The following is a 25,621-nucleotide window of genomic DNA, read 5'->3' on the forward strand; positions in this document are numbered from 1 at the left end:
GACTATCAAATATGCCAGGTTTTAATTCTCGGAGTTGGTTTGTTTGCAATACTAATCTGGACAATTTATGCAAACCTTGAAAAAGGCCGACATCAAGTTCTGTCAGTTGATTCTCATTCAGGCCTAATTCAGTCAAATTTCCAAGACTATCAAATATGCCAGGTTTTAATTCTATTAGTTGGTTTACATGCAGTGATAAGATTGACAGTTTATGTAAACTTTGGAAAAGGGTGACATTAAGTTCTGTCAGTTGATTCTCATACAGCAATAATTCTGTCAAATTGCCAAGACTATCAAATATGCCCAGTTTTAATTCTCTTAGTTGATTTTTATACAATGATAAGATAGACAATTTATGCAAACCTTGGAAAAGGCCAACATTAAGTTCTGTCAGTTGATTCTCATACAGCCATATGTGTGTCAAATTGCCAAGACTATCAAATATGCCAGGTTTTAATTCTCTTAGTTGGTTTGTATGCAGTGCTAAGATGGACAGTTTATGCAAACCTTGGAAAAGGCTGATATCAAGTTCTGTCAGATGATTCTCATACAGCCATAATTCTGTCAAATTGCCAAGACTATCAAATATGCCAGGTTTTAATTCTCTTAGTTGGTTTGTATGCAGCTCTAAGATAGACAATTTATGCAAACCTTGGAAAAGACTGATATCAAGTTCTTTCAGATGATTCTCATACAGCAATAATTCTGTCAAATCGCCAAGACTATCAAATATGCCAGGTTTTAATTCTCTTAGTTGGTTTGTATGCAGTGCTAAGATGGACAGTTTATGCAAACCTTGGAAAAGACTGACATCAAGTTCTGTCAACTGATTCTCATACAGCCATAATTCAGTCAAATTGCCAAGACTATCAAATATGCCAGGTTTTAATTCTGTTAGTTGGTTTGTCCGCAATACTAAGATAGACAATTTATGCAAACCTTGAAAAGGTTGATATCGAGTTCTGTCAACTGATTCTCATACAGCCATAATTCTGTCAAATTGCCAAGGCTATCAAATATGCCAGGTTTTAATTTTCTTAGTTGGTTTGTATGCAACTGTAAGATAGACAATTTATGCAAATCTTGGAAAAGGCTGACATCAAGTTCTGTCAGTTGATTCTCATACACCCATAATTCAGTCAATTTGCCAAGACTATTAAATATGCCAGGTTTTAATTCTCTTAGTTGATTTGTATACAGTGCTAAGAAGGAGAGTCTATGTAAGCCTTGAAATAGGTTGACATCAAGCTCAGTAAGTAGATTCTCACTCAGATCTAACACTGTCAAATTGCCAAGATCGTCAAATATGGGTGGAGTCAACCCAGATAGAATATTTCTTCCTAAATAGAGTTGCTGCAGTGATTGAAGACTTAAAAACACACCACCTGGTAAAGTTTCTATTTTATTCCCAGAGAGGTCAAGTATTAGCAATGTATCAAGACCGTGAAATACCCCATCAAATGTTTTGATCTTGTTATATGAGAGAAGTAGGTATCGGATTGAGGGCAGATTTTCAAATGCTCCAGAAGAAATGTGAACCACATTTCTCCTTGAGACATTCAATGCACTTGGAACATATGGGTCATGTTGTTCATATATCAAAAATGTGCTTGTGTTTGTAGATGTTGATGGACAACTGATTTCAATCTTTTTATGGTAAAGGTTGCTTTGGCATTGAGAAGGAAGGGTAGGCATTTCTGCAATATAGACATAGTCAGGTATAGAACTTAATGAATTGAAATCATTGTAACTCTTGCTCAAATCATTATTGTTGGCCAAAACTTGATCAAAAGATATATTATATGGGCTTATAATGAATACACTATCATAACTTTCTAACATATCACAGTAATCATAGCTATTCTTGTTACACCAAGAGTGTTCATAATCAAGTTCATCTGATTGGTTCTTATATATGCTTTCATCCTTCATTGAATTCATTGATATGTTCATCACAGTAGATGTCCTAACATTAATCACAAAGTTCTTACTAGTGAATCTGATGCTGCAAGGTGTTGGTTGTCTTGTAGAATGCTACAAGCTCTTTGTCACCCCAACATTCCTCCTGCTCATCTGTCTTGATGATGTACAAGTAGTTGTTCGGTTTCCAGTTAGATGATTGTATGATGTCCAGTTGTAAACCTGTCTCTGATGGAGCTGTCACCGTTATGTTGCATGGATCTGACACTTGTGCATTGATGAGTACTGATGAAACTTGGGTCAGGTCTATTTGGGTCAGATTGGTACAGAGAATGGTTTCATTTCTGAAATATAAAAGCATGTAAAATTTGCATAGTAATTATCAGCATTATTTCCTCCCTTTTCTCCCATGACTCTTTAATCTTCCATCTTTTGGAAGGGTTAAAAACTGAAATAATCAATCTGAAATTATTTTGGGTGTCTCATTAATACTAATTAGGCATTAAATGTTTAACAGTTTTTAAAAAAACTGTTTAATATGTACAACAAGATCCAAAATTGAGGGTTAAAAAGACAAAACAACCGACGTTTCGGAAACATTAAAACATTCCCTTTACAAGGTAAGACAAGTAGCGGTGCAACTAGCACTGCAAGTGATTTAATGAGAAAGACAGCAGAAGAAAGTGACAAGTATAGTATAGAATGAAAAGAAATTAGAATAATAAGAAAATCAATGAGGTGAGAAAAACAGACATGTGCAAGTACGAGGGTCATTCAAAAAGTTCTACCTCCACCTGGGAACCAAGGGAGAACAGTGCCAGTGCATTGATTGGTCACCCCAGGTTAAATAAGAAATAAATAAATAAATCATCAATTCGCTTTAACCAACATATCTTTACAACCAAAAATCACATTTTCATCAAATAACTTTTATTTTGTAGCATAGTTTTAAGAGTGTATTAATAGTGGGTAATTTCAATTGCCTGGCAAGTAAGAAAACAGAGATGTGATGATGGAGGTAGAACTTTTTGAATGACCCTCATATAAAAGGCGAACCAGGTCAAAAAGGGGAAAACAAATCTATGGTCAGTCAGCCATTATAGTATAAGATAAATAAAACAACAAAATATAAAGGAAGGGAAAATTTTGAAAACCCAAAAGCCTAACAAAAAATGGACAACTGATGGTACCATCGGACACCCAAAACTGTACAGAGATAGAGATACCAAGGTGGTCCCATTTTGCAACAAACAAATGATGAAAGAAAAACAATAAGGGAGGACCAGAAAAACTGACCAAAGGAGAAAAAATCAACGATGACCTTTAACATTCATACCCAAAGGAGCAGAAGTTTGTAATATTTCAATCCATTTAGACTCTAGAGCCAGTCTGTGAAAATAGTTAGTGCTACTGGGTCTGTCAATGACCATTATCAGTATGTCATCACAAGTGTGGTGTGGTTTGTTGAAGTGCCTGGCCACCGGTTTATCTCTGTTGTGTTTTGTGTCACCACAATGGCACACTTCAAGGCACACTTGGTCTCACCAACATACTGTTGCCTACACTACTGAACATGTTCATCAGGACTGTTATCGAAGATAGAGACAAATTTCATAGTTCTAATCCAATAAAACAGCACTGTCATCAAAGTGTGGTTTGGTTTGTTGAAGTGCCTGGCCACCGCTTTATCTCTGTTGTGTTTTGTGTCACCACAATGCTCCAACAATCTTGTCTTCAAGGCACGCTTGGTCTCACCAACATACTGTCGCCTACACTACTGAACATGTTCATCAGGACTGTTATCGAAGATAGAGACAAATTTCATAGTTCTAATCCAATAAAACAGCACTGTGGACTTACTGTGGAAATCTGACAGATTTCGAAATGTCCACAGTATAACTGCTGTTTTATTGGACTAGTACTATGAAATTTGTCTCTATGTTGCCCACACTTCTTGCAAGTAATGAGATCAATCATGTTGGTCGAATAACAATTCAGAGCTCACACTTACTCAAAATGACTTTGAACTTGCTGGAAAACATATCCAGGTTCTTGGCACTGCCATTGGCACCCGCATGGCTTCTTCTGGGACTTGTTTGTTTATGGGTCGCTTAGAGGAGAACTTCCTCTCTGTTGCTACCAAAAAGCCTCTTATTTGGCTGAGGTACATCGATGATGTATTCTTGATTTGGACACATGGAGAAGAACTACTTGACAATTTCATCACTCATTGCAACACAAGACATCTGGCCATCAAATTCTACGGCTGAACGATCTTGCAACTCCATTTCATTTCTGGATGTTATGGTTGGCCTTCAAATTGGATTTCTTGAAACAGACCTCTACTCCAAACCATGTAATAGTTTTGAGCTGGAAAACTTTGGTATGGGTTCGAGTCCCTCTGTGGTCCAATTCCATAATTTTCTATTTATTCTCACTTTTCTGTCTTCTTTTTGTTCGTTTCTTTCTTTCTGACTGCAGTGATTGATTGTTTTTGACCATTTTTTCATTATATAATGCAGGAATTTGTAGTCTAATAGGTACGGCCTATATATGCGTATAGGCCTATGATTTACAAAATATTGGTTGTTAGTTATTGTTGTTGTAGTTATTGTTGTAGTTATAATCAGTGTACTAAGCCTTTTATAGCCTATAGCAGCATTGATTTTTTTTTCTTTTTATATCATCCAAGGATAATTAAAAAAATTCCATAGGAAAATTTCCTCAAAAATAGCTGCCCCCCCCCCCCCCATCAGCCCCCTATCATGGTTGCCCCCTCCCTATCCCTGCAACATAGGATGATTTCATAGGTTCATGGTCCTAGTGCATGTGAATTGATACACTAAATGCGCTTGAGTTCATTCTTTTCTGCATGGCTGTTTCTATTATTAACTTACACCCCTCTGGAATCAAGCCTTGAAAAATCCATTGTATAACCTTAAGTAATTTTGTTGACTTACCCAGCATATGCCCAAACCTCATTTTGTCCACACCACATTAACTGAAGTAACACAAACACACAGGCAAGTCTGGAGGCAAAGATGTACCTATGTTGGTTGCAATCCCCTGCCATGTTCACTTGAATTCACAGCTTCAATCATCAAATTTCTTGTGTTGATGTAATCATGTAAGTCACAGGTTATTATTTATAATTGTCTTCACTGCTACGAATCTCCTCTGCAATAGTTCTGTGCTAATGGAAATTGTGCAAATCTAGTTACATATGCCCCCTATCAGGTTAATATTGTTTTAGTGAAGTTCTTGCTGCAAGAATCATCTGCAAGAACTTTGTTAAATAATATGGAACAAAGTCCTTAGTCGTAGTCCAAGAATGTCAATAACTTTCCTTCTCTATTCGATGACTTTATCCAATAAAGTCAGTATCAAGTATTAATGTTACAACAACCAATGGCTGTTAACAATACAAACTTCCAGTGTTCAACAGCGTGTCATTAAGAGCGCCTATTTTTGACACCTGTCGAGAGCTAACTTCTGAAGTTGAATCCAATAATGCTTCATGAAAATATGTTCACTAGTTAACTGACAATTTGCTTTTGGATTTATCTTATTGCTACTAGTTCATGAGTACTGCCATATTTTTCCACCATATATCAAATGACGCTAGATATCAATAAAGCTAGACATGTAAGCTTCTGAATCCATATTGAACCCAACAAGGAACTAAGTTAATAAATAGTTGCGAAAGAAATACACTTATTTTCTGTTATTTCCCCTTTTGTGCAGGGTTGCCAAAACCTACAGCCCAAACGGTGGGTCAAATCATCGAAAAGTAGCCCCAATTATTTTCTTAACCATTTGTTTCTATTAATTGGATAGGAAGCTGCTGAATGTCGTGGACGCCAATGTCAAAAAGTCACCCAATTTTTTTCTATACCTTGGGTTTCCATGCGACAGGAAATAGTCAAAAGTCACAGGGAACTCGTTAAAAGTCACCATTTTGTCTTCCAAATCACGAGTTTGGTAACCAATTCAGTAATTGTATTTGATTGTGTCTGCCCAGTCACTCAACCATGTTACTGTTGATGTGAACATTTTGTGCCATTTGTTCTTCTTTGCCAATACAACACACCACTATATACCCTGGGGCGCATACATTGTTGGTGTCTGTGAATATCCGCCTTCATGTATATTGTCATTGAAAATTGTCTGTCATAAAAAATTCCCCTTGCATTTTTGTCCACAGCAAACAATTTACTCATATGAATCATGCAGACTAATTTACAATACTAAATACCCCTGGGCTAAATACATTGTTGGTGTTTGTGACTGGTAATGAAAATGATTCAAAATAAACATGATTGGAATTCCCCAGAGATGATTTCTTACTCTTCCCTAATTCCTTTGCAACTTTGTAATAAATAAATTTAGCGATGTTGACTGAATTGGACACATAACGCGTGTGTAACATCCAGCATATACGGGCGATTATCATCAAGGAAACTAAAATCACAAAACTTGATATTTCTTAGACATGTTCCCCAGGCATTAGTGGTTACTACAACTTCTTTGTTCTTTGTTGTGTACAGCACTGATGCTAAGTATTGAGGCTGTGACCTAATTAGTTAATATATTACTTCAATGCCTTTAGTGCATGAGGTCCCGGGTTCAGTCCTCGGTGGTGGTAACTTGCTGGGGTATTGACGTGGAAAAAAAAACTTAATGTAATTGGCAACATCTGTAGATTAAATTCAGACTTCTGCTCTCCCATTGGTATATTTACAATAGGGTAACAGGAGTCATATCTTTATATGTAGCTCACAGTCAGTTTCAAAAAAGAGTAGGGTGTTAACCTTTTACTGTCACAATCCGTCCTGGAGCTGTTTGGATATTAGGGAGTTTTTGATTTCCACAATGGATGGTTATGCAACGTTTAAACACCAAACGTTATCGTCGTCGACTTTGCAATGCATCGTCGTTCAAATTCTACAACACGCGAAGAGTCTGACATCTGTCTGGGCAATGACGACAATGTTTGGTGTTCTACTGTCGCAGAACCATCCGTCATGGAAATCAAAAACTCCCTATTCACAATCCGAGCACTGACATAATGTCCACTGTAAGGTTTCCATCCTTATAGTATAGTATAGTATAGTATAGTATATTTATTAAAACACATTGCAGCCAAATGGCTGAATTACATGGATTTTACAATTTGATTTAAATAGTATAAAAACATCAAATAACATTTTAAAGACACATTTAGAAATTGTAAAAACATCAAATTACATTTAGAATAATTGCACACAAGAAACATTTAAATATATATAAAAAAAACATCAAATTAATAATACCAAACAAAAATTTAGACCATGGGGGATTACACAGAACAGACCAGCTGTTTTAAAAGGGGCTAAATTTGGAAGGGGGGATACATAATGAGCAGACCAGCTGCTTGCAAGAAAATTGGATTTAAATATTTGGGGAAAAAAATAGATAAAAATGAAAATGAAATAGCTATCACAGACAAAATTGCACTGAGCAGACCAGCTGCTAAAAAGTTTGAACTTTGAATACCTGATAACAGGGGGGTCAACCAAATTAACACAATATAATATTCAAAAACAAGATAATATTCAAAAACCTGGCAGCAAAATGAGTTGAAAAAATACAATTATACAATTGCACTCAAAAACACCAAATTATTTGTTTAAAAGGTCAGCCATGTATGGCATGGGGCTATCCTGGAATCTTTTTGTTTTGCACTTGAAATTCTTGAATTTTCTCATGTTTCTAAGGGTCATGACAGACCTATACTCAGCCGGCGGGAACCAGATGGAGAACCTCTCAGAGGTAGTTGTGACTTGCCAGGTTTTGCTGTAAAAAAATGAAAGGAAAACTCAATATTCATAATTGTTGTCTAACATTGGGTTCAGTGTATCACATTGTGTTACATGTATGTCCTTTGTACATCTTTAATTCTCAGTTCTCATTTCATATAACCACAGAATATTCAATATTCGGATATTCCAACTCAGGTGAGTCACGCAAAGGGGTTGCACTACTAAGTCAACTATATATAAACCTTTCATGAATATTAGGTAGTCACAATTTTTAGACTACTTGACTACCTGGTAATAGTATAATATCTGTTTTGTCTTCATAAATAGGGAGAACAGGCGAGAACATAAAATTTAAACATAAACTTGGAAAGTCTGCTAAATTCCCACAAGTCTTAAATTTGTATGTTGTTTAAACATTGGTCTATTTCATATGGTCCAAATTTATTGGTGAGGATAGTTTGAAATTTTTTTGTACTTCAGCCAATGAAAAATAATGTTTTACTCACAGGTCCCTCTCCCATGCTTTGATGTGTGCACAATTTAGACTTACTGCAAAGCTAACAGTCATTGACAGAGTATGTGTTTTGTTTTGGGCTATATCAAAACTGACCCACCCACCTATTGGATGTGGTTGTCAAAGAAAGACTGCTTTGAAAAATAAGAAGAAAAAGGGTAATATTTGTGGGACACAGGGGTATTGATAAAAAGTGCTAGTTAGTTCCAAAATAGGCAAAATGTGTTTACTATTGTAATCAATATTCATCATCTATTCTTATACTGATCTCTTTGTTTTTACAGATATTGTATAATAGAACCATGGTGCAACTTGGGCTTTGTGCATTCCGCCACGGTAACATCAAGGATGCCCACAATGCATTGCTGGATATACAGAGTGGAGGCAGGGCCAAAGAACTTCTTGCACAGGTGAGAACAATGGATTTTTATATAATTTGAAGCTTTTAGTTATACCACAAATTTTCAATACTGCACAGTAATACAGTGCAAGATATTTTAATACTGAAGAGGCACTCACATTTGAGTTGGCGCCAAAATTATATATAATTATAATCAGGTCTTCCAGGGAAACCAGTACATTTGTATTGATGGATTTCCTGAATAAATAACAAATAAATAAATATATAAGGCCATTTATTCCGTACAGGAAAAAAGACACTCGAGTTTCTCTATTTAGAAAACTATTGTAGGACGCGTTTCGATTAATGGATGGTGATCAAGACTTAGTTGATCTATTTATAAATCTCATCAGCTACATTTTGCTCAGCTTAATTTTAAGTTCACCTAATATTTTGGTATATTTGTTCACAGTAGAAACACAAATTAGCATAGTTATATAACTTAGGTCTAAAATGCCTAACTTTTTGATATTGGCAATTTGGTCCATTTTTAGTGACTGTTTTTCTCTAAAATGGTATATTCTCGTATCCCACTCAAACCCATCCAATATTATATAAATACTGAATTTGTACTTTGTTGCTTGCAGTTGCAGTGTATCGTTTTGAAAAGCTTTGAGCAATCAAAGTCATGCAACGCTCATCGCTTTTGATTTTATACTAATTGGGAGCATTCAAATTCAAACTTATGCATGTTGCACTAGCAGATAATAGATTTTGCAAATTTGATAGCATATTTTGAATACCATTAAAGTACAGTTTTTATGATATTGTTGGTGATTTTTGTTGCTTTCAATTACTCCACTTCTGTAAGTTGATGTTCATGTAAAAATGATTTGTAGTGCACTATGAACAGGCATAAACCTCACAAGCACACTGCATATAAAGCATTTAGCAACAATCGGGGACAAGCGGCTAATAAGAGCTCACACCCTAACATACCATAATAAACCATCACACCCAGGATCAGCTCCCCAAGTTCTCATATGGCTAACCGAAACAGCAAGCAGTAAAAGTTCCTTGGCCAGGGGAATTTCAATTGCGAGTTGTTAGAACTTGACTGCACATTTGAATCGGTATATTTGATTATGACAGGTTATTTAAATCAGGTGTTATTGCTGTGAAAAGAAGGTCTTCCTTTTTGTGACAGGCACTTAACTGGCTTGTATTTTAATGGTTTATCATAATTTAACTCATTTTTTGTGTGCATTTTGTCGGCAGGGTTTACTAATGCAGCGCCACCAAGAGAGGGACCCCAAAGGGGATAACTATTTGGCTAGTTAGCATTTGGCTAGTTAAATTCAAAATCAATAGAGGGCGTCCTATTTTGGCTAGTTAAATGTTGGTCACCCAGGCTAGTTAAAATTTTGTCCCTTAGGCTAGTTAAATATTTGTCCCTCAGGCTAGTTAAAATTTTGTCCCTCAGGCTAGTTAAAATTTTGTCCCTTAGGCTAGTTAAAATTTTGTCGCTCAGGCTAGTTAAATTTTTGTCCCTCAAGCTAGTTAAATTTTGGTCTCTCAAGCTAGTTAAATTTTGGTCTCTCAAGCTAGTTAAATTTTGGCCCCCAGGCTAGTTAATTTTGTGTCCATCAATGCCAAAGATTCTCAGGCTAAAATGAGTAAATTATGTAGAGCTCCCAAGATTGAGGAGTTGCACTGGATTTTTATGCCTATACTTCCAATGTCATGGTGTAGACTTGTTTTCTTTGATAAGCGCTAGACTTGTTTCAAGTCTTTGGAACCAAACCAGCCTCATTTTTAATGGCATAGTTCAATAGCCTCATACAACAGTAATTGCTTAAAATGCAAACTCAAGTTGTGGAGTATGAGTTTCTGTATACCAAAGGACGCTCAGTGCTCAAAGTCTCTAACACTAAAAATAAACCCAAAATGGTCTTAAGTGCATAGTTTGATAACCTGCATGTAACAAGCATAACTCACAATTTGACCTCAAGTTTTGAGGTAATGAGTTTTTACACCTAAACACATTAAAAGGTCACTAAAAGAACTTACAAACATTACAAATAGAGACATGTGTTCTATAGATGAGCATGTTTGAAATTTTGCAAGGTCTTATCACCCTCGCTAGAAGTAGTACCTCACAGGATTTGTGTTGTTTCAAATTGGTTTTTTGTGGATTATTGGCAGTGGAAAGTTGAAATCATGGACACAGAAAAGCTAATCCATATTTCAATTTCTTTTGTTTTAGTGGACATATAAAGAAAACATATATAATCTTACTCTGTTTCTTCTTCATCATCTCCCTCCTCCACCTCTTAGATACTTTTATTAGGCCTATTAAGTGATATTGTTATTGGTCTACCAAATTATATAATGCAAATTTGATGAAATTATGCATTTCAGTTTATTACTATAGTATTCGGAGGAGGGGGTCTCTGAAAAAGTTCCTACTCCTTTTTTTTTGAAAACTCAGACAAGAAAAATGTTTTTATTTTTCTTAGCCCAAGCGTGTCTGTACTGTTTTCATAAGCTGTTTAGAAACATTTTTATTTAAAAGGTGTCCCATGAAAGTGTGCTAAAATTGTTTCCTCTCTACTCCTTCGGCTTGCCAAAAATTGCTTCCCCCATTATTATTATTATTAACGGCATTTATAAAGCACCTTTACTAAAGGACGAAGAGCCAACCTTAAGAAATACAAAAACAATCAAAACCTTTAAAATACACACATAGCATTATTTAGCATAAATAAAGAAATAGTTAAAAACATTATACATGTACAAAGCAATGATTTCCATCCTAAAATAAATGGGAAAATAAATACCAAAATGAAAACAGAAATAATGTACAGAAGTAAAACACTATTATGAAACATAACGGATAATGATATACGCTAAAAACCATTTCAAAAATTAGGCAAATACACAAAAACACTTAAAAAACCAGGAAAATCAGTTTGCCACCCCCCCTTTAAACTCTCCCGGGGCTTTAATTATTGCACAGCCCTAACATTTTGTGTAAAAGAAATATATATATCAGACTAATAATTTACACATCTGCAATTTCATGTCTAATTGACGTCGGTAATTGACTAACTCCAAAATTTTCTGTTCACCGTTACCATGGTTACAGATCCAACATTCAACACAATACCCCTCCACTATCAGAAATCTCCTGTCTTGAGACATAATATGACAAGCTGAAATGATAAATATAAACACAGACATCCTTGGGACAAGGGTTTAGCAGCCAGGGCTGTTAAAACAATTAATACCACAAATATATCACAAATCACATTCATATGAGCTAAGTCAAACCATGGAAGTACTAGAGTACTTCCATGGTCAAACCAGGATGCATGCTCTGTTCTTTAACCCCAATATACTTGTACAGCATACAATGACCTTTGAGTCTGTTGGGTAAAAAATCCCATACTCTTCAACTTGAGGTCAACTTTGAGCTATATTTAATGAATGGGGGTTAATGAATTTGCCACAGGAGATGAGATCATTTTGACAGACACTGTAACTCCTAGTAATGAATAACTCCCCAAGTCCTCCCTCCTTTTTAGTCCGCAAATCCCATCATCATGGTGACAAGACCATGCTGGCCTCACCATGCTCACCTCAGCTTTTGTGTTATCATACTCAATTTTATATGGATGGTACAAAGCAATTTTATAAATGTTCATCTGATTTAACTAGCCTGAGAGACTAAAATTTAACTAGCCCGAGGGACAAAATTTTAACTAGCCTGAGGGACTAAATTTTAACTAGGCTAAGGGGAAAAATTTAACTAGCCTAAGCGAAAAATTTTAACTAGCCTAGGGGACAAAATTTTAACTAGCCTAAGGGAAAAATTTTAACTAGCCTAGGGGACAAAATTTTAACTAGCCTAAGGGAAAAATTTTAACTAGCCTAGGGGACAAAATTTTAACTAGCCTAAGGGACAAAATTTTAACTAGCCTGGGCGACCAACATTAAACTAGCCAAAATAGGACGCCCTCTATTGATTTTGAATTTAACTAGCCAAATGCTAACTAGCCAAATAACAAATCCCGACCCCAAACAGGAGAAGATTGAGAAGAGCCGACAGTTGCCATTCCACATGCATATCAACCTGGAATTGCTGGAATGCGTTTATCTGGTGTCAGCGATGTTGTTAGAAATACCCTACATGGCATGTGAGTATCTAAATTATAACTAATAGTTCACAGTGACATTGTGAAAAGTAACAGGTATATGGCTTTACCTATATCTTTCACAACTGGATGAAGTGTTTCAAATGGAAGTTACCCAGTTTTCTATTCTATATGAAACCCATACTCCCTCTGTGGTAGACTTTACTAATCTTCCACAGGGGGTTTGGATTGCAAATGGAATACCCCAATGAAAGAAAGTTGTTAACTTCATGCTCTTTCTGGTTTTTTTTGTTTTGTTGTGTTATGTGTTGCTTTTTTTTCACTCGAATTTTGATCTCGAAATCAAAACTCAAAACTCAATAAAAAGTAACACTCGTGCTGTACAGAGGTCATCTTAAATAACAAAAGTCAACGTATGTAGCCGATTAAAAACGAATCTTCATTCTCCATTGTCATATATAAATTTACTGGAGATGACCCAAGTATACAGTAAGCCAACAAATTAAGGTACCAGTTATGTTCACCTGCTGTATATCCTAAACAAAGACAGATATGTCATAATTGGTACCAGCAGCCAATGGCTGCATCTTTTAGCTCGAATTTAAGACCTCGTTCATTGAAATTTTTCAAGAAATAAAGACACAGCGATCCCAAAACCCAAGGAAGATACCAATGTAAAAGTTGCAGTTTGCTGCATTAAATGCCCTATTGATTTGTACACAAAAGCGTTCATGAACAAGAGAACTAGCGCTATGCTTCCATTGATTAGCACGTTAAAACCAGCGTTGTGCTTTCATTGATTAGAATACAAAAGTTGATACAAAAGTGCAAGTTTTGATTTCGTTTCTTCATTAGATTTTAGTTACCGTTTCTTTAATTCCCAGCCAATTTCAACAAATATAAGGTCTTAAATCAGAGCTAAAGAGTACAGGTATTGACTGCTTGGTTTAATTTTGACATATTTGTCTTTATTTAGGATATACAGGGTGAACATAACTGGTACCTTAATTTTTGGCTTACTGTATAACACCATAATTATTCTGGCACACAAGCAAGTAACTCTACCAGCTGTATGAATTTTGTCCTGGCATTAGCAAAAATTGCACTATGTTCAGGAAAACAAATTCAAATGAGTAGGTGCCAAATGGTCCTGGAGTGTGTTTGCTTAAAATTTATTTGAAGCTTGTATGAGTGTAGCCTAAGAATGAATTATATTCACTGTTAATTCATTGTTCAGTCAGTTTATTCTCTATTCATTCATATTGTTGTTTGTTACAGCTCACCATTTTGATATCCGTCGTCGCATGATAAGCAAAAGCTTCCATCACCAGCTGCGTCTCAGCGAGCGTCAAACCCTTGTAGGCCCACCTGAAAGCATGCGTGAGCATGTCGTGGCAGCCTCTCGTGCCATGCGATATACGGCGACTGGAAAGCGTGCAAGAATTTCCTGATCAACGATAAGATGAACGTGAAAGTGTGGAACCTGTTCCAGGAGAGCGATCATGTACGGAATCTAATCGTAAGGAAGATTCAGGAGGAAAGCTTACGTACATATCTCTTCACCTATGGTAGTGTGTATGATTCTATGAGGTGAGAAAAATTTGTGATACAGGTAATACCCGTATCGTACTAGCAAATGCAGCGCGAGATTAAAAAATCTCTAGTGAATAAATACCTCTAGTGATTGGTAATGCAATGTAGCATCAAAGTTGCTTTTAAATCAATTTGACACTATTCCATGTTTCATCCTGATTTGGCAGTTAGTCAACCAAAGAGGATCTTTGCATCAACGCAATGAGGCAGCTGTTTCAAGCACACACATCTATATGCGCATCTTGAAGCCTGTACATGCCAGCGCTTATGATGAGCTAACGTTAATGCTTTGAAGCTGTATCCAATGAAATGTGCACTAATGACATCACTGTCACGTCAGGGTGGAAAATGTTATAGGGTATAAATGCTAGTGACCTCTGATCGATATATAGTCAATCACTTTTCCAACCAGTAATGGATGTGTTGTCACTCAAAGATTGGCAAAAAAAAAAAAAGGTTTGTCTCAAAGCTCATGCACGCGCATTTGTAAAATCGCGATTTGAAAAAAAAGAAATGCGCAATTTTTTTTTATTTCAAAAAAATTCGACGAAAATTTGATTTTTTTTTTTTCTCAAAATACCATAAAAATACCAAGTCTGAAAAAAAAAAGAAAATCGCATTTGTTTTCAAACCACTTGTGAGCTTTCAGACAAACCTTAATTTTTTTTGGCCTTACTTAAACTTTGATTCACCTCAAGTTTGGTAGTGACGCAGGTGCAAATTTCACTGGTCGCAGTATTGAATAGTGCACAACCTATTTATTCCAATAATTGTGTCAATCTCTTTTCTAATAAGCAATGGATGTAACATCACAAAAAGATTGCTTAAACTTTGATTCACCTCAAATTTAGTGCGTATTTCACTGGTTGCAGTATCGAAACATTAAGTTGAAACCTATTTATTCCATTAAATCTGTGTGTTTTTGATATTTTCCCAGCTTGATTACTCTGTCTGAGATGTTTGAGCTTGAGGGAACTGTGGTACATAGCATCATCAGCAAGATGATTATTAACGAAGAATTAATGGTAAGTGAAAAAGGTGATGAAATCCCAATCATTAATTGCATAATTACTGGTAATTACTGGATAGCACTAGGAGAAATATCAAGTGGTCCACTGGACTCCCAACCCTCTTGATTCTCTCTAATGTGGGGTCTGAGAGAAACATTATGAGGTCCAGTGTCTGCAGTTGTTTAAGTTTAAGTGTCTATATAGTACAGAATTCACTTTTCGTTTTAGCTAGGCCTCGATTAAAATTGGTCCATGTACGTGGTTTGCATATCCAAACAAACTTTTAAAAATGATCCCAAGACCCATTGTATCGCTAACCCCGACACCAGGCTCACTGTAGATGCAACTCCATTGATTCATCAAATGGTAGTAAAATAAAATCCTGAATATTTAGTAAATTTAGTAATACAGTAATTAAGTGTATTTACATGAGGTTCTATTCAACAAGACTTAATTAATAACAACAGATATTTCGCCTCATGAAAATATTCTTTCCACTGTACAAATAAAATGTTAAATATTTGTTTCATATAATGTATCCTGTAAATTAACACTTAAAAAGAATCAGGTCACACCAAGATCACCTATTTCTGAGAGAGCCTTTTGAAAATTTGAACTTTTTCATCATTTCCTTTCCCCTTTCTGCAGGCTTCATGGGATGAACCAGCTGCTACCATTGTAATGCACCGATGCGAACCGACCCAACTGCAGAATTTGGCGCTGCGTCTCTCCGACAAGGTCAACAACCTCATTGACAACAATGAACGTCTACTCGAGTACCGCCAAGGAGGTGGAGGTTATCAAAAAGGTAGGAAACTCTCAGGTATTGCAGATCTTTTTCATAATTTGTGGCCATCATGGACACATGCCCATTGCATACATGTCAAGGGTTCAGTGCAACAAAGACTTAAGTCCATTAGCTCCTTTGGGTAATGCTGTGTATTTACTGTAGAAGTGACATAATAATTGGATTAACTACCATAGCAATAGAGGAAAACAATTTTTGAATAGATCGTCCTGCACTACAACGTTCACTTGGTACGGATCCGGTACCTATGCATTGAAGCATTGATGTCAAAGAATGAAATGCTGATCACTCGCACCAGGGATTCTATTATGCTCGCACCTGTAAGATGAGTATCTTTGAAAAGAGCGGTATATTGTATTCAATCTATGATTACAGACATACACAGGTGATGAGTGCATGTAGTGAATGGTGATCTATTAAAAATTGTTTTCCTCTATTGCTATGGTGTTTAATCCGATCATTTATGTCACATCTACGGCGAATACATGCAATATAGTTCTTATGAATAGCATTACCCAGAGCTTATGGAGATAAGTCTTTGTTGCACTGAACCCTCGATCTAGTGCGCACAGTGTGAGTCATGCATGGTCTACTTGATCATGTAATCCGGGCCAGGAAAGCAATTGGTCAGTTCTTGCAATGTTCCAGCTGCGCCATACATACATGTTGTTGCCCGCGAGGCTGCATGTGTACCAAGTGTTCCACGATGAACATGAATGATATTAGTTGAAACACCTGTAGTTTACACAAGAACCAGGGTGACCATGCTTGAAATTCTATCCTTCTTTGTTTGCCATGAACAAATATTTTCATGGGGATATTTTTTGAAATTTAGGGCAGGTTGCTCATAGTCCCTGTGTATTTTGAGCCCGACGTCCAAAACACAACAATTACGATGGATGTTTTGTAATGAACATAACCAGGGGTGTACCTTAACTTGTTTGCGGCACCAGCCAAACGAACAGGTAAACATGAAAGTTACTAGCCTGACAGGACCTTACACCTGTCCATTCATTTGGTAGGTTAAATTCAGACCTGAAACTTTCCCTCTTTTTAGCTGATTTCCTCTTTTTTTATTCCTGAAATTTATGTATTATTGTTATTTTCAGCACAATTTGAGCTTTTTTAGCATGATTTTCCTCTTTTTTTAAAGCATTTTCCTCTTTCACAAATGTTCAGTTTCAGGTCTGTCTGTGAATTGCTACCAGACAGTTCAGCATGTAATTTGGCAATTTTAACAGCCTGACTTCAAAGTAATTAAGGCCTTAAAATATTGTTTGTTTGCTAATATTGTTTGTAATATGTTGGTCTGATTTCATTTTCTATGTCTTGTAATTAAAATTGAAAGTTACGAGACACAGTGTGAGCTATTGGATACCAAACTTACCAAAATATGATCGTTTAGTTTTAAAAGAAATACGAAAACTGGTTAGAGCAAACAAACTTTTTTGTTATTAACACTTTACCTGCCATTGTCTGCTGGGCTGGCATTAAAGCACATCCCTGATCATGATAAATCAATTTCTTCAAACTTTCATTATAGGTGACCGTGATAACAGAGGTGGTCGAGACGACCGCAGAGGTGGCTATGGCCGTGGCAACTACCGCGACAGACAAGGTATATTGATTCAGTTCCATGGAGGCTATAAATAGAATTAGGTACCCAGAGAGGAAAACATGATGCCTCCGGGATGTACATTTAATAATAACTAGCATAACTAATCAAGTTTCTTTAAACTTCCATCATCACAGGTGATCGTGACAACAGAGGTGGTCGAGATGACCGCAGAGGTGGTGGCTACAATCGTCGTGAGGGTGGTAATTATCGTGATCGACAAGGCGGTGGAAACTACCGTGACCGACAAAGGCGGTGGACGCGCCGGGATAACCGTAACAGAGGTGGCTACGGCGGTGGACGAGATGGCGGTGGACGCGGCAGGAGAGATGGAGATGATAGGAGGGATGGAGGTAAAGAGAAAAGAGTGAAAATTAAGCCGTTCATGGGAATGACGACTGATTCGTATTTTGACAAGGAGTAGATAAGTCAGAGAAGATGTCTTACCCTTCCCAGAATCCTTTGCAGCATGATGCATTACCTCATTACATCAAATGGCACTCCTTTTACTTTGTTTTCATGTTGAGAATATACTGGGGTCGATAGTCAAGAAATAAATCATATTTTGGAACATCTGCATGTGCTCTATTTATTGAGGTACTTTTTGTCACTATCAACCCATGTTGCTCTAGATAGTAAATCAGTGCAGAAAATTGAAATGGAAGAAATGCATTATGGGAAGTGTAAAATATCTTCTGTGATAACAAGTCATGTTGTTTTATTTTGTAGACCAAGCTATCAGTGATTCACTAGATGCAAAATTCTAAAAAAAACCATCAAAAATTACATTTGTGTAAGAAGTGTGCTAACATATTCAGCAAGTGATTGGACAGAAAATGACCTAATGAGGATACGTACAATTTGTCATTTTAGTCGATGTTGGAAGTCAGTGCATCTTCAGTGCACTGCTTTTTTCATCCTCTCTGTTGATTGTTCATATGAAATAAATACCTACTCTGCAGAATTTTAAAGACTCGATTCCTACAAATTTCAAATGTTTGAGACTTTCATGGGAACCATTGATAGTGCCTTTAAGGTCATATGCACAATTTTATAGCAAATGATTCCTTTCCTTGCTGAGAAATGTAATGTGTCATTAACCTGATTTGATTTGATTGGATTTGATTGGAGCCCCTTTGACAAATTGTAAACCAGGTTATACAGTTAACTTAATGAAATTGTAATATTTAGTTCTATTTTAAGTTATGTCCTGATGATTTTCAAGTATCTCAATGTAGGTCAAAATTCATAACACCATACAGGACTGTGTGATATAGTCTTCTGTATCACATATTGTATAAGAAATTTAGTTTTGTTTTCACTACAATGTTGGTGCTGCTTTAACCGGAGGAATCCCAAGTCAATGGTGTTAAAGTGTACTTAATGCGTAGTGAACTTTTAAGTCAAAAGTATCAAGGCCATCATGAATCCTTCATTGATCATGATTCATCCATGCTTGCATTTCTGGGTGGTATTTTTTGTTCTTTCATATTTTCTATGGGCTGAAATGCATGTGGCAAACAATGGTTCGAAATATCTTACAAGGTGATGGTTGAAGACAGCTAGGCAAATTCTAATTAGGGTTGCATGTTTTTTAGTAGACGATGCTAAAATAGTGGTGACTATGATGATGAAAAATGCTCAGGCTAACTTACATGTACTTCGCAAAAACACAAATAAATACATGATATGGACAAGAGTGTAAATGGACAACAAGTGTAATTTTAGAGCTCTGTATTTTTATGAATATTTATGCTTTTAGAAGACAACAGATTGGGCTATTGCCAGGTCATACTCGAACAGGGATGTAAATCTTTCGCAAATTACCAGAATTCCGAAAATGTGGCCATAATAAAATATCCGGAAATGTAAAAAACAAAAACAAAAAACATTTTATTTTATTTTTTTCATTTTTTTTTCCATTTTCGGAATTGGATTATGATTATTCGTCCTAAAAAGAACAAAAAAAAACCCTTTTTAGGAGGGGGTGATACCCTGCAGCGCATTCCCCGGACAAACCACTCTTAAAGCCCGTGGCAATCTGCATGTCCAAGGACCAGATGGATTTTCATGAAATGGATATGTTACCCATTTACATCCTTGCCCGAAAGTTGCGACTACAGCTATTAGTCATGACTACAATTGTAGTCAAATTAGTCATTCAACCTTAAACCAAATGCATACCACCACGGTTATTTCTATTTGTTGAAGGGCAACACTATCATGCATGCATCTTTTTTTTCTCCCTTTCTTATTTACAATAGGACGTAGAAGACCGCAGCAGTACTAGCCATCCGCCATTTGAATCATCAGCGACCAAATTCAGACCAGCTCATCATCATGTTGTCATGGTACATCTTCATCTGCTCATCAGTATAAAAATGTTACATTTTTGGTGTATGGGTGATCGTCCAATCCATCATCATCATTATCATCGTTTCTATATCTGATGCCGTCATCCTACACACTCATATGGTTTATCAAATTAAGTACCCCAGATGTTGTGGCCATATTTATAATGGTGACAACTCTCTAGTTTGAAGGTTCCCTAGTTCGAAGGCTCCTTAGTCCGAAGGTTCGCTAGTCCGAACACGTAATTTACCACTCGCTAGTCCGAATTCTGAAAAAGGTTCGCTAGTCCAAATATCGGATTCTCTATTCCGAATATATAATAAGGCTCGCTAACCATAACCTAAACCATAACCCTAAACCCTAACTCTAACCCTTATCCTATATTCGGACTTGAGAACCTTCGGACTGGACACCTTTCGGACTAGCGACCCTTCGGACTAGAGAGAAGTCACAGATTATCAATACTTGAGATCATTGTGTGTCAAATGTATCGATATGTTACAAAGATTAAATGATATCCAATTAACAACAGTCAGTTAATTGAGATTTCATAAGGATCGGCCAAGCATCGATGGTCGATCACCAGAAAGAGCCCATGGACTGATCAGTCTTCTTTCAGGATATCATGACATTTAAAGATTCCATTTCATATGTGATATATTTTTTCCTCGATCTCTCTAGCTCTCTCTCTCTCTTTTTATGGCAAAACGTGATGTATACTTACTGCATGTAATCCCGATTAAGATTCAATGAGCTTTTCTTTGAGAGCTACATCCATGATATTGCATGCTTAAATTACGATCATATCATATCCAGCAAATAATCCTGCTGCATTTAATAAAAACAAAAAAAATTCACCTCATTTGTTCAAATAAGCACATCAATGATTAATCAACAGGTTTACTTATTTGTGGGCTTTCAGGATTTCCCTATATGATCCATTGATAAGTTGCTAGGAATGCCCTTACTGGGGCTCGGGTGCTTAGTGGAATTAATACTGTACATTATTGAAAATGACCGTAATGAAAATTACGTTATTTAAACAGCACTCATATTCTTAAGAGTTTTGCTAGCTGATGTTTTGAAAGATATACATGAAATTGCCAAAACCAGTGCACATTTAAGGTAAAGACTATTGCATGTGGCAAGTTCATAGTGAATGACATTAGGAAAAAATATAATGAATATACATAAAATAAATAACGGTACTAACCCTTGTCAAGCAAGCAAAGGTGAGCAAGATAAGTTTACTGTGCCATTTTTCACCCTGATGTGGCAGTGACATCAATGTGCATTTCATTGTGCGCAGCCTCATATCACTATCGTTCGCTGAAAGCGCTTGTGTATACACATACACGTTTAAAAACGCCGCATAGATGTGTGAGCAAAAAAGGCTGCTTCAATGCATTGACGTCACTGCCGCATCAGGGTGAGTGAAAAATGGTATATATATTAGAGTTGTAACAAGTTGAGACTTCAGGTGAAATGAGGCAACTGGCTTGAGTGATATTCAGTAAATTTGGCCAAATGACTGGACTTAGCCTGAATATTTCTTGTTATGGTAGCAACACTCACTGAAAAGGGTAATAATTTTTTTTTTTTCATAGCATCAAACTTGCCCAAAAGTCCTAATTGGGCTACCAAATCGTGGGTTTGGCAACTCTAGTTGATCTTCATGCTAGTATTTACACTACTTTATCCAGCCAAAAAGAACCACTTCTAGGTTACAACCATACTTGCCCTTACTTAAGCATGCCCTAACTTAAGCATGCACTATGTAGACACATCATTTATAGAATTTATATAAAGATCTGATATTATTAAAGCACATTTATATAGCGCTCTACAAATAACACAGCGCTTTTGCTCCAAAACAAAAACATAAGAAAAACAATATAAAAACAACAACAATAATTACACATTTGGAAAAAAGTACGTCTTCAGAAGCCGCTTAAAAGCAGCCGCAGATTCCGCTTCTCTGACATAAACAGGGAGCTTGTTCCAGTGCTGGGGCCCGAAACGGTGAAACAGCAATCCCGGCTCTTTTATTGGAGCGAACTGTATAGAGCCTTGTTTTGTCAGATGATGAGCGAAGCCTGCGACTGCTTCTAGATGAATCTGGATGATTATAAAGCGTGACAAGATCTTGTAAATATGCCGGAGCAGTACCTGATATGCAGTTGTATATGTGCAACATGATCTTGAAGTTAATTCTTTCTTTTACCGGGAGCCAATGGAGGGTATTCAACAAATCGGCAGAGCACCTGTCTCGTCCACATGCAAAGATCAGCCTGGCTGCCTTATTTTGGAGACGCTGCAGCCGTTTTAGGTCCATTTCACGGGCACCATACATGAGGGAATTGGCATAATCTATGCGAGACAAGACAAGTGCTCTGACGGCATGATGACACGCATCCTGGCTGAGAAAACGTCGTATGCGCCATAAGTTACGGATGTGAAAGTTGAGAGTTTTACAAAGATTGCTAATATGGGAAGACATATTAAGAGCTCCATCAAACACAACACCTAGGTTCTTAACATTTGCAGATGGTTTGATTGAGTGGTTGCCCAAGCTCAGCTCAATGACGGGAAATGATAAATGTTAAAGAAGTAATAATGTAAGATTTAATGGTATATTAAAACAAATCAAATTTGCTGGGACATATTCAAACTTCACTGAAAGAATGGAAGTTTCAGAATTAATTATCTTTCTTAATAATGTTTACTAATTAGAACTTAATGAAGCCCTAATCAGTGAAGTTTTCAGTTATGCCAAGGGTTTCAAAATTTATATAGAAACATGGTGTTAACTACTGACAAAATGAACTAACACAAGGTCTGAATTATATATGCAGGTTTACCATACTATTGTGTAAGGTATAAAGCAATTGGTCAATAAAATAAAATTTTATGAAACAGAAATCATGTGGCATTATTGAATTGTTAATTATGCTGTTTTTGTATAAGCATTTTTATGCATTAATAAGTGCTGCATAACACTTTTGTGTCCAGTATTGGTTGTTGGGAATTTGGGCTATTCAGTTGGATAGCTATTCCAGTTGAAATCCACACTACCCCTGTGGAAGATTTTTTAAATATCTTCCATAGGGGAGTATGTTTTTCAAATGTAATTGGTCAGATTTAACCATTTTTGAAACCCATATTCCCCCTGTATTATTGTTTTACCCCCGGGTTTACCTATATCCTCTACAACTGGAGTGAGTATTTCAAATTGAAGTTACTGAATTATCTATTCTATTTGAAACATATACTCCCTCTGTGAAAGACTTCAGTTAAATCTTTCACAGGGGTAGTGTGGAGTTTAAATGAAATAACCCATTCCCGCTGACAAATGACCTTAATCTCCCACACAGGGAGTGTGAATTTCAAATAGAGACACTCATTAAAGTAACCCCATTTGAAATTCACATTCCCTGTGTGGGAGATTAAGGTCATGTGTCAGCGGGAATGGGTTATTTCATTTAAACATATTATGGTCATGTTGTCCATAGGGGTTGTATGGATTTCAACTGGAATAACCCATATTCTTAAGTAATGCCTACACAACGTGTGTCTTATGGGACTGTCTGCAGTGAATCTGCTTTGTAGAACTTCCTACATAAAAATTCATCAAATTCAAATTTTTGGAATTAGTGTAGATGTGCTAATATAATAATCCAAAGAAATGATAAAGGTGAACACAATCTGGCAAAGACACAATCTGACATCGAAATGGAAGATATGGAAAAACTTCAGACGTAACTTGTCAGGACATGCTTTGAATCCAGGAAATGTAGATCCTTTTCAGGAAATATTTTTTTACAATTGACAATTTACACTTTTTTGCTCTCCCAATGTGTACATTGCTATTGAAGAAGTTAACAGTTAGAGTACTAAAATTTGTGATTTTAGCTGCTACTTCTTGAAATGGCCCCTAGACCCCAATATTTCCCACTGGGCCCCTGCTGTATGTGCAAGTTACCAGAGATGCCCCTAGAACCACAAAGAAGGATATTTTCCATTGGACCCTACTGAATGTGCAAGTCACCAGAGAAGGTCACAAGTCACAAAGAAGGATGTTTACTACTGGACCCCTACTGAATGTGGAAGTCCTTAGAGGGCCCCTAGAACAGCTTAGAACCACAAAGAACAATGTTTCCCATTGGACCCTACTGAATGTGCAAGTCACCAGAGAAGGTCACAAGTCACAAAGAAGGATGTTTACTACTGGACCCCTACTGAATGTGGAAGTCCTTAGAGGGCCCCTAGAACAGCTTAGAACCACAAAGAACGATGTTTCCCATTGGACCCTACTGAATGTGCAAGTTACCAGAGGGATTTTCAGGCAATGGACAAGTGTGTGATTTAAAGAGAGTAACACACTTACAAGAAGAAAGTGAAGACGAGTCCAGCAGAACCATCGGCATATCAAAAGGGGTAAGTCATCTTCACTGATATATGTGACCCCTCGGCACAACTGAGCCCGGATGTCGCCAGTACCACTATTGAGATATGCTCCATCGAACTTAACAATAAACAATAGGAAACAAAGGATTTATTGACTGTTTTATTGATTTTTCACTACTTAAATGTCAAGTACTATAGACATGATATACATCATTTCAAAGCTAATTTCAAGCAGAATATTTTGGTTGAATATCTCAAAAATGATGGTTGGCGACTTCAGGGCTCAGTTGTGCCAAGGGGTCACATATTGTAGAGGTGTATATATGACTGTCAGTTTGAATTGAACTATGTGGAATATGCAAATTAACCACCAGGAAATAATATCCATCGATTTTACACGATGTAAAAGACATGAAAAAGACTCGATTAAGGGGACTCGATCTTTTGTGCGTAATTATAGAGGGCCAGGGATTCACTCTATCATTAAAAAATTTTTTGAAGAAGTCAAAGAGCCCTAAGAATAAAAACTGTAGTGTAATTCACGCCAGACCCAACTTCTTTATATGACAAAAATTAATTTTTGTAATCGATCAAAAAACAAACGTTTTATATCAATTTTAAATTTAGCCTGAATCCGTAAATATGGTACCTCTCGCCCTTTTTTAGGTCGAGGCTGTTTTAACCATTATGCAGCGAAACATTGTTGAAGCTTTTTCAGATACAAGTGCAAAACATTCTAGAGAAAGAATGGGGCCATATACTGTTGAAATATCTTTGTTGATTTCAAATGATAATGTTATGAAGTTGTAAATTTTAAGGTCAAATTCCTAAAACCAAAACAAAACATTGCGACTACGACTTACGCAATTTCATTATCACATCAGTGTCTTTATTATTTGTTTGAAACCTTTCCCAAACGTTAGGTGCTATTTATACATAAAACGGCTAATCTATCTTTACAAAACACATCTTTTTTAGTAAACAAAAGGCTAAAGATGGCATTATGAGATTTATCTTTTATCATTACACTCCTCCGCTCAACTGCCACCGTGGCCGAGCAGTAAAGCACTAGACCCGTAATCAAAGGAAGGTTAGAATCGGTGG

At 36.5% G+C, this 25,621-nt stretch overlaps 1 protein-coding gene across 1 annotated transcript in view; it reads left to right on the plus strand.

The window, feature by feature from the left end:
• Positions 1-20,818, plus strand: part of LOC140168516 (eukaryotic translation initiation factor 3 subunit C-like) — a 154,732-nt gene extending 133,914 nt beyond the window's left edge. The window contains 10 exon segments of the mRNA XM_072191919.1: positions 8,520-8,645; positions 9,854-9,883; positions 12,651-12,774; positions 14,011-14,147; positions 14,150-14,322; positions 15,263-15,350; positions 15,984-16,143; positions 17,687-17,761; positions 17,896-18,111; positions 20,023-20,818. Coding sequence (XP_072048020.1) covers positions 8,520-8,645; positions 9,854-9,883; positions 12,651-12,774; positions 14,011-14,147; positions 14,150-14,322; positions 15,263-15,350; positions 15,984-16,143; positions 17,687-17,761; positions 17,896-18,111; positions 20,023-20,048 — 1,155 coding nt within the window. The 3' untranslated portion in view covers positions 20,049-20,818.
• The last annotated feature ends 4,803 nt before the right edge of the window (positions 20,819-25,621 follow it).

Source organism: Amphiura filiformis, chromosome 13 (assembly GCF_039555335.1).
Source record: "Amphiura filiformis chromosome 13, Afil_fr2py, whole genome shotgun sequence".
NCBI lineage: Eukaryota > Metazoa > Echinodermata > Ophiuroidea > Amphilepidida > Amphiuridae > Amphiura > Amphiura filiformis.